Below are 10,121 nucleotides of genomic sequence, written 5' to 3' on the forward strand. Positions count from 1 at the left end.
CAGGTGGGAAACAGGCAAGCAGCAGAGAGTTCCACTGGCGTGTAGTTCTAAGAAAGAAGCTTTACTCATGAAATCTACATTTGGATTTAGGCACAGATAGAGAGTGGGGAAAATTATTGGCAGTAGTTTCAGCCAGACGGGTGTTTCTCATGAAAGACTGGTGAGGGGGGAACGAGGGATTGGAGCTCAGACGAGCACCTGCCATGGAAATAACGATAAAACAAAGACAGGCTCGCAACGTCTCTTCTGTGGGAGAGAGGTTGCAGGGAAGAGAAAAAGGCATCCCCCACTAAGCCACAAAGTCTATTTTGTACTCCGTCAAGGCAGGATAGGCTGTTTTTAGCAGCTCCTGCCCAGATGTGGCAGCAGTACTCCATCCTTGGATGTACTTGGATTTTATACAAATAGAGAATTACATCAGTAGTGAGATATCTTCTGGAGCGGTAGAAGGATCCCACCATTTTCCCAGCGTCCCTGGCAACAGATTTGATGTACGTGTTCCATTTCAGATCAGGAGTAAAGGTCAAACCCAGAAGCTTATCAAAACATGGAGCCTCCCCAAGACGAGAGCCATCCATTTCAATTGATGCTAGATGGGGATCAGAGCGTTGATGATGTAAAGATAGAAGCTTGGTTTTGGATGCATTAAAAGTAACCAGCTACCTCTTCTCCCATTGTACCACGCGCTCAAGATCAGAGGAGAGAGAATTAGAGAGATTTACGGCCTTTGATGTGTTGCCATAGATGGTCGTGTCATCAGCATAGATGTCAATGAATGATTTAAGTATGTGCTTTGAGAGATCATTGATGTAGATCAGGAAGAGAGTTGGGCCCAGGATTGACCCTTGAGGGACTCCAGCATTACTACTGTGGGTCTCTGATTTCTGCCCATCAACCACTATTCTTATGAAACTATCAGAGAGAAATGATTTAATGATTGAGAAAACATTTCCAGTTATACCGTAGCTGGGAATCTTGTGAAGTAGGCCCTTATGCCATACCTTATCGAAGGCCTTTGATATGTCAAGAGCAATTGCCCTGGAAAGGAAATCTTTATCAAGAGATTCACTAATCCTATGAGATATAACTGTTAGCACATCTGCTGTAGATCTTGCAGAGCGGAAACCATATTGCATGTCACTAAGAAGGTTGTTTCTGTTGAGGTGGTTGACTACTTCTTTATTTAATATGAATTCCAACAACTTACACATAACACACAGGAGACTTATTGGTCTGTACTGAGAGGGAGATGACTTTTCAGCTGAATTCTTAAATACAGGGCATACTGATGAGGTTTTCCAAGGTGTTGCCTTAAGGCAACGCTTAAACAGTTTTGTAAGTATGGGGGCAAGTTCTGGTTGGAGCTTTTTCAGCACTATAACTGGAATGCCATCAGGGCCAGTTGCTTTACTGGAATCAAGGTTCTTGATTAGCTTGGCGAACTCACACACAGATATTTGTATGTTGCATAACGTGTTGTCTGTTATAGGTATATCTAGTGCTATTGCACTAGCTTCCCATGCCTTAATCAGAGATTACAAGTAGGATATCTATAGTAGAACAGGCTTGCCTAAATCTATATTATTGGTCAGAAAGAAGTTTAGCATCTCTGAGGTGATGGACTAGTGCTTGACTGATTAAGAACTCAAAGATTTTGGTGAAAAGAAGGAGGGCGATAATTAAGTGGGTCAGCCCCCCCCCCCTAAAGAGGTACCGTGGAAAATTCGAACAAATAGATCAAATCTATTGCCATTACTCAGTATTTGATCCTCAGGTGACTGGCAATAAATAGTTACCTTCTAAAGGAGGAGAGAATGTCTGGGAGAGTAAGTTCCTAAGACTAAACTGAACTATACCTCATTTAAGACAAACGGAAACTAGTGCAGCCTAACATCCACATGCAAATTGTTTTCATATCAGGAGAAAGGAGTTCATATTTCATATTATGAAAAGAGTTAACAAAAGAGTTAAGAGGTTACAAATCTAGTAAGTATGAATTATTGTTGAGTTACAAATTTCATGAGTATCCAAGAAGTGATTGTTTGGCCACAATTTTGAAAAAAAAAAAATCTTTCGAAACAAAGGGAGATAACTCAACAATAACTCAATACTAGATGGCTTAAAGATAATTTTCGGTTTATGTGCGCTAGAGTACCAACTAAAGACTTACCTTTAAAAAATTGATTTTTGGGGGGTATTTGTGTCTGTTTTGAATAAATGTCACATTTAAAATGATTGCCGACAACTCGTTTTCATGATACAAAGACCTTTATTATCCATGTATTCCATATTGTTTTCACTGGTTGCTATGTTTGTTTGCACATGTGTATTCAATTTTTGTACAAAAAATTGAATATGCGCTTGCATGAACAAACATGGCGACTAGTACGTCTTGTTGGCAGTCCTTTACAGATAAGGGTGCCTTAGGCGACAGATAATGAAACCCACCTAGTCTTCAAAAGAAATAAACTGTTCTGATCTTTGAAAGAACAAAAAGTCAGATCAAAAGTATTTTTAGTGCTTCTTCCGATTAACACTTATAGCGATAAACAAAAAAAAAAAAGAAAATCTTTTATGTTGTACCTACTTATTACGAAATGAAGATTTCATATTCAAAAAATTACAAAAATTGATCAAGTAATTTTGTTTTTATTTACGAAAAACAAATTTCTTGTTTTTTACCGATAAGTGATAGACGAGGCCATGTTTTACTAGATAACATAATAAAGGGAGGTAATCAGTGATTATTTTGACAGTTTTCTACGTGCATTAGGACAATCTACCCTTGTCCACAAATTTGTTGAACACTTTTTCCATTCTCATTGAAACAGTAAAATTTGAATTTCTTGAATAAAATTAAAACTGCTTGATCAAACAATATGTGATTTTTGGAATTTTCATCTTAGTCGCGTGACTGGTACGTACAGACATTTCTACATTTTCTTTAATTTTAAATTCCACCGTATGTGCCAATCTGAATAAGCACTGTATCTTTATTTTAATATTATATGAGCAACAGTTAAAAATATAAAAATATAAAGAAACATTGGTAAAGGTTCAGCACCTTTCCATCCTCAAAAAACCCTTTAAAATTACCACTACTCCAGGTTTTCGGGACTGCTGAAAACGAAAGTAACGTTTAAAATTCTAGAAAACAAGTAGTTTCCAAGTTTTGAAAAAATTATAGTTTCAAAAAGTGGGGGATCACTTTTCTATATTAATTTAACGTAAAATGAACACATATTTATGGCCAACTTATTTTGGGGATGGTCTAGTAATTTTTTTAGGGTGTTATAAGTGGTGGCTATTGTTGTACGCGCATATTTTTGCTGCACGTGTGGCAAAAATATGTGTGTACAACAATGGCCACCACTTATATAAGAATTACATTGCTTCATATCCGGAAAACTATTTACTTGTGGAAAATGTAAATGAGATATTCGTTTACAGCACTAGGTGTGTCAGAAATTTCGTGAAAAATATTGAATAATTCCACCCCGTCTTTCCTCGAAAAATGTAATTCAAGCCCTAATTTTTTTTTTTCAATTAAAGTAGCAAGGACCAAAGTTTCATTAAAAAAAAACAACAACAACAAAAAAAAAAAACAAACAACGTGTTTTTTTTTAAAAAAAAGGTTTTAATCTTCGGACTTTACAGGTAAATTTCTAAAAAACACGACTTTTTTTTTGTTTTAAATTTGAATATATTATTTATTGATCATTTATCTTCAATTTGTGATATATAACACTTTGGTGAGTAAATTAATTATTTACTTTTTAATAGACATTTCAAAATGGGAGGCGTGAAATCATTCGACCCCCTGTCTTTCCAAACTTATAACTACTCGAAAAATGTAATTCAAGCCCTAATTTGTTTTTCAATTAAAGGAGCAAGGACCAAGGTTTCATTTTTAAAAAATAACAAAAGAAAAAACAAACAACGTGGTTTAAAAAAAAAAAAAAAAAAAAAAAAAGGTTTTAAACTTCGGACTTTACAGGTAAATTTCTAACAAACACTACTATTTTTTGTTTGTTTTAAATTTGAATATATTATTTATTGATCTTTTATCTTTGATTTGTGATATATAAAACTTCGGTGAGTAAATTAATTATTTACTTTTTAATAGACACTTGAAAAAAAAAAAAACGTTTGTCTAAAATATTATATTCGGTTTATTGGAAAGAGCATAAAATTTCACATTGACCCTGAATATATCGTAAATGTTTTCATCCTTCTTTTATATGAATAAATAAAAAAAAATGAATAAAAATTAATCTGCAACCATCGTCACATTTTCCTTCTTTTCTTAATCTTAACGAATGCATTTTTTGTTATTGACGGTATAAACTTTGTTACATTAAGAAAAATCGTCGCAGTTTCTTTTCCTTGTGTAATGTTTTCATGCCTTGTTTTGTATAATTAATATTAAAAAAAAAAAAAAATACGATGTCACACATTTCTTTCTTTTTTTTACAATTTCTCGAACATGCATTAGTTTTAGAGTCCTAAATTCTTGTATGAAAAAAAAAAAAGAATGAGTCTTTCAGTAAAATGGAGTTATCCCCCCTTAAATCAATGACGAATTATACAAAAGCATCTCACGCCGTCTCATCTCTCTCTCTCTCTCTCTCTCTCTCTCTCTCTCTCTCTCTCTCTCTCTCTCTCTCCACTATTAGTAACGCTAACAAGTTATTGCCCCCATTGTCCTCTTCCCACTTCTCTCTCTCTCTGTCTCTCTCTTGCCACTATTACTATGAAGCTATCGCCCACAAAGCAAAGTCCTCCGCCCCATCTCTCTCTTCGTCTCTTTGTAAAGTCCTGGTTGTTGTTGCCAATAGTTACATGATAACAATAATATAAACTTCACGAGATTTACAAGTAAAGCACCTGTTCTTTTATTTTTTTAAAACAGAAAATAATATTTTTAATAAGGCAATTTCTTAAGTGTATAAAGTGGTATTTAAAAAAAATTAATTAAAAAAGAATTACAATAAACGTACAATCATGTCAATTGCAGTGTCATCGGTAAAACACTGTTTTGGATTAAAATCTGGGGTCGCTGGAAATATCAGCTATCAAGACGAACAGAAGGTCGTATATCCCTGTGGAGCTTACTGCATTGTTTATAACATCGATTTGAAATCTCAAAAATGTATCATAGCTTCAGAAACGGGACAATGTATTTCAGCGATGGTTGTAAGTCCCAACAGAAGATACGTCGCCATTGCCGAGGTAGGGGTCGACAAGGCCCCTTCACTGTCCATCTACGATATGCACACAAACAGGAGACGCAAAACATTGAACAACGACCAAGGAATACCAGCTGTGAGTTATGTGAGTCTAGCTTTTTCACCAGATTCTAAATATTTAGCAGCCCATACAGGTGACCCAGAGTGGATGTTACAATACTGGGGTTGGGAAAAGAGCAAGATGATGGCCAGTATCCGCACGAATAACCCGCAGACAAATTTACCGATATACCAAGTAAGTTTTAACCCTCACGATAACTCTCTAATGTGTGTGGTCGGAAACGGAACCTTGAAAAGCTTCCGTTACTCTGAAGGCAATTTGAAGCCATTTAACTTTCCGAAAGTGGAACCGCAGGATTTTACATGCTGCATGTGGATCTCCGAAGAACGGCTGCTAGTCGGAACCAACCATGGAAAAGTGTTGATGATTGAAAACAACGAGACAAAAGCTGAATTCACTCCTTTGAAATCTGCCTTCCAAGAAAACCGGATAAAGGATTCGGTACACAAAGACATTGTGAGACATATCACTCGTGAAGAATTCATCGATGAAGCAATGGATGTGACAGCCATTGTTGCTTACTCAAAAGGTTTTGCCTGTGCGTGTGGTGTGGGAACAGTTCACATATTTGAACGCTCAGAAGATAAGGACTTTTATCGTAAGATGCGCGAAGTTGTGATACCCGTTGATAACAGCATCACACTACCCACATGTAGTACATACAAACAGCTTATCAAGAACATGGCGGTTAGTCCGTCCGAAGAGACATTACTTGCCAGCAGCAACACTAACCAAATTTACAGCATATGTTTGTCGGCAGGTGATTTCAGGCAGAATGGATTACAATTGTATAAGTTTGATCTTTTAGCTCAAAGTTTTCATTCAAATATAATCACGGGATTAGACATTTGTGCACGGAAGCCCCTTATCGCCACTTCGTCACTGGATTGCAGCATTAGGATATGGAATTTTGAAACTTGCACGCAAGAATTATTCAAAGAGTTTTCCGAGGAAGTTTACAGCATTTCTTTACATCCGTCTGGACTTTATCTACTAGCGGGTTTCACTGACAAACTCAAGCTGCTTAATATTCTTATTGACGATATAAAACCATTTCATGAATTTTCATGCAAAAGCTGCCGCGAATGTACCTTCAGTAATGGCGGACATCTTTTTGCAGCTGTTAACGGGAACGTAATTCAAGTCTATTCAACAGTTACATTCGAGCTGATCAACAACCTGAAAGGCCATAACAAGGCTGTCACATCAGTTTTATGGAGCCCTGATGACAGTAAAGTTATATCATGCGGGGGAGATGGTGCCGTCTACGAGTGGGACCCTCTTCTAGGTCGGCGAATTGGAGAGAATGTCCTCAAGTCATGCGTTTATACAGACATCTCGATCTCTCCAAATGGGAAGACAACATTTGCAGTTGGCAACGACAACATATTAAAGGAGATCAGCGATTCTTCAATACTTCGGCAGATTAATGCTGGAGAAGTGACCCTCTCTTGTCTGACATTATCACATTCTGGGAGGATGTTGTTTGCAGCAACGACCCTTGGAAGCGTGTGGAGTTTTAAGTTTCCACTAAGTGCGACTGGTGATAGACAGGAATATCAGGGACACAGCAGCAGGATTACTCGGATGAAGATGACCTTCGATGATCAGTACTTGATTACTGTATCTGAGGATGCAAGCATTATCGTATGGAAGATTGAAGATAAAGATGGACGCGGGATAAAGCGAGAAAAAGACGCAATGAGCAGAATGTACACTGACGAGATCCTGATTACAAAGAGCGATTTAGAGGAGAAGAATGCCATAATGGCTGAGCTAAGAACACGAGTCAATGAACTTGGGATGGAAAACGAGTATCAGCTGCGACTCAAAGACATGAACTATAATGAAAAGATTAAAGAATTAACCGAAAAGTTTATCCAAGAAATGGAATCGCTGAAAACAAAGAATCAAGTCCTGAAGACAGAACGGGACAAGCAAGAAGCAAAACACGAGGAGGAATTGTCAGAAATGATAGAAAAACATGCGAAAGAATTACAAGACTTGGAATCTGCTGATAACCAAAAGCTGATGCTGGAATACGAAAAGTATCAAGAGTTGCAGACAAAGATGATGAAGATGCAAGAAGAAAATGAACATAAGCTACACGAAATGGAGCAGTCGAAAGCTGATGCGTTGAGTCAGATGGAAGAACTTTACGAGAGCAAGCGTCAAGATATGATGTCGAAACTGCAAATGGCACAAGAGGAATGCCGGCGGCAACAAAAACAGGATGAACTGACCAAACGTATGATGGAAGAAGATGCAGACATGGAAATTCTGGACATTAAGACCAACCTGCAAAGAGAATTGCGACGCGAGAAGGATTTGAACACCAAACTCAAAGGTGAGAATGGGATTTTCAAGCAGAAGTTCACGACCCTCCAAAAAGAAATTGACGAGCATAAAGAAGAGAGTCGAAAGTTTCAGGCTGAGATCGGGAAGTTGAATACAGTTATCCAGAATTTGGAGAAAGACATCCTGGGATTAAAGAAAGAGATCCAGGAGAGGGACGAGGCTATCCAGGATAAGGAAAAACGCATCTACGACCTGAAGAAGAAGAATCAGGAATTGGAAAAGTTTAAGTTCGTCTTGGATTACAAGATAAAAGAATTGAAAAAACAGATTGAGCCCCGCGAAGACGAAATCAAGCGCATGCGTGGGCAGATACAGGAAATGGAGACCGAGTTAGAACATTCACATAAATCGAACACACAGCTGGAGTTGAATATAACGGACATGAAGCAGAAATATGAAGCAACCTCAAAAGCAGTGAGGGAAAAGGGAAATGTGGTCCGTGAAAAAGAAGCCAAGATAAAACAGTTCAAAACGAGGCTACACAACAGCGTCGGGTTCATCCAGGAGCCACGTTTGTTAAAGGAGAGTGTCATCGCCATGTACCGAAAGTGTGTCGAAGATGACATTATGGAATCGGCAAGCGTCGATGCTGATATCCAAAAGGAATACCACAGACAGAGGGAACACCTCGAGCACACTGTGTTCTCATTGAAGAAAAAACTGATTAAGGATACGGAGATCCACAAGGCAGACAACGTCCGGATCATGCAGGAAAACGTTTCTCTTATAAAAGAGATCAACGAACTTCGGAAAGAACTGAAGACTTGCCGGGACAGTATCCATGATTTGGAGGTTGCCTTGGGGTTGCATAGCAAATCGAATAAAAGCAAGAGAGAAGACACAGCCACATTGCTTGCTGCCATTGCAAATAAATCCCCGAGCGCGTTGTTGAATAACGAACTGCAAGAAAAGGAACGGATGCTTGAAATACAAAAAGAAGAGATTAGACGACTACGAGGAGAGTTAGAAAGGCGGCCTTCACCGACTGGAATTAAGCTTGAACCACTTCAGAAAGACGAAAACGAGGCAACAAATGCATAAAACCAAACAAGAACTTTTTTATGGAACTCGCTCCAGACAAGGCATGAAGCCATTTAAAGTAAGGAGCTATAACAAAATACTACTTTAAGGGTAAAAACTAGCCAACAGTGAATAGATTCCAACCCAGAAAATAGCATTCTTCACCCCTTGTCAGAAACATCGCTCATGGAATGTGAGAACTAAAGGATTAAATAAGGAAAATGAGTTATAAGGCTGCTAAAAGTAATCCATTTTCTAATCTATATATTTCACAATTATTTCTTTCAAACATTACTGGAGACTTCTTTACAAGCAGAACTGAAAATAAGTCAATTTTTGGTCTAGATACTAAAAATAACCGTAAATCTTTAGAATATTGGTACATTTTCATGACAAACAAAGGATGCATAAGAAAATAATGATGACAAACAAAGGATACATAAAAAAAAAATATAGTGTTTCAAACAGTGAATTTTCTTATATTACACATGTGTTTGACAGACACCAAAAACTGTAATTGGACATATGAACATCATTTTGATTTAACTCCAAGCACCTCAAATCATGCCAGGGATTACCACTACTATGGCATATAAGAGGAAGAAAAGAAAAAGAAAAAGAGAAAAAAAAAGAAAAACTATCCAATTTCCTGAAGATGAATTAATCAAAAAATTTAAAAAAACAAACAAAAAAACTTCAATTTTATTTTTGATAAATAGCGATATTTGTTAAAAACAATTTCCTACTCGTCTGCTCTTTCTAACTGTTGAATAAAAAGATCTGCTTTTGAAATGGAAGGTAAGATTTCTGAAAATCGTGTTTTGGAATTTTTGAGATGAGGATTGATAATTTGTATTACTTGGACTACTCTTCTCATTTATTCAACTCCTCTATAAACATGCAGGCATTTATTGAGAGAGTATCTGCTGTTTATTTCTAGTTACATGTGGAATTTCGGTTTAAGTGATGTGCAGTTAGAGATTCTGAAACTCTTAGTTCACTATAAACTCCTTATCACATCGACACCTTTCACAGAGTATCCGTTTTCTTTCAAGACAGGAGACCAGTCATTTAAATATGCATCAAGTCTAAAATGACAAACATTCTTTGCATTATTTGATAGTTTAGCTTTTTAAAAACATAAAAGTTATAGCCCATTGATTTAGAATGAGTGCTTCATGCCAAATTGATTACAAAGAGCGATTTAGAGGAGAAGAATGCCATACTAGCTGAGCTAAGAACACTATTCAACGAACTTGGTAGAGAAAATGAATATCAGCTGCGACCCAAAGACATGAAAAGATTAAAGAATTAACCGAAAAGTTTATTCAAGAAAAAAGTGAGAGTAAATGTGGTATTGAGGTGATTAATCCCTACTAATACCTATTAATTAATAACTGTGCATCAAACGGATACCATAATGCTTAGTTCGC

General features: G+C 37.0%; 1 protein-coding gene across 1 annotated transcript; it reads left to right on the forward strand.

Moving 5' to 3' along the window:
- Positions 1–4,861: 4,861 nt before the first annotated feature.
- Positions 4,862–9,427, forward strand: LOC145295911 (cilia- and flagella-associated protein 57-like). The gene has a single exon (XM_080141682.1). The coding sequence runs from the start codon at positions 5,005–5,007 to the stop codon at positions 8,707–8,709; it is 3,705 nt and encodes a 1,234-aa protein (XP_079997808.1). The 5' UTR covers positions 4,862–5,004; the 3' UTR covers positions 8,710–9,427.
- The last annotated feature ends 694 nt before the right edge of the window (positions 9,428–10,121 follow it).

The sequence above is a fragment of the Euprymna scolopes genome, chromosome 16, assembly GCF_053919585.1.
Source record: "Euprymna scolopes isolate OS-2025 chromosome 16, ASM5391958v1, whole genome shotgun sequence".
Lineage (NCBI taxonomy): Eukaryota > Metazoa > Mollusca > Cephalopoda > Sepiida > Sepiolidae > Euprymna > Euprymna scolopes.

What these genes read in the sequence shown, in the direction of transcription:
- LOC145295911 (XM_080141682.1), top strand. Translation starts at nt 5,005, where the DNA reads ATGTCAATTGCAGTGTCATCGGTAAAACACTGTTTTGGATTAAAATCT.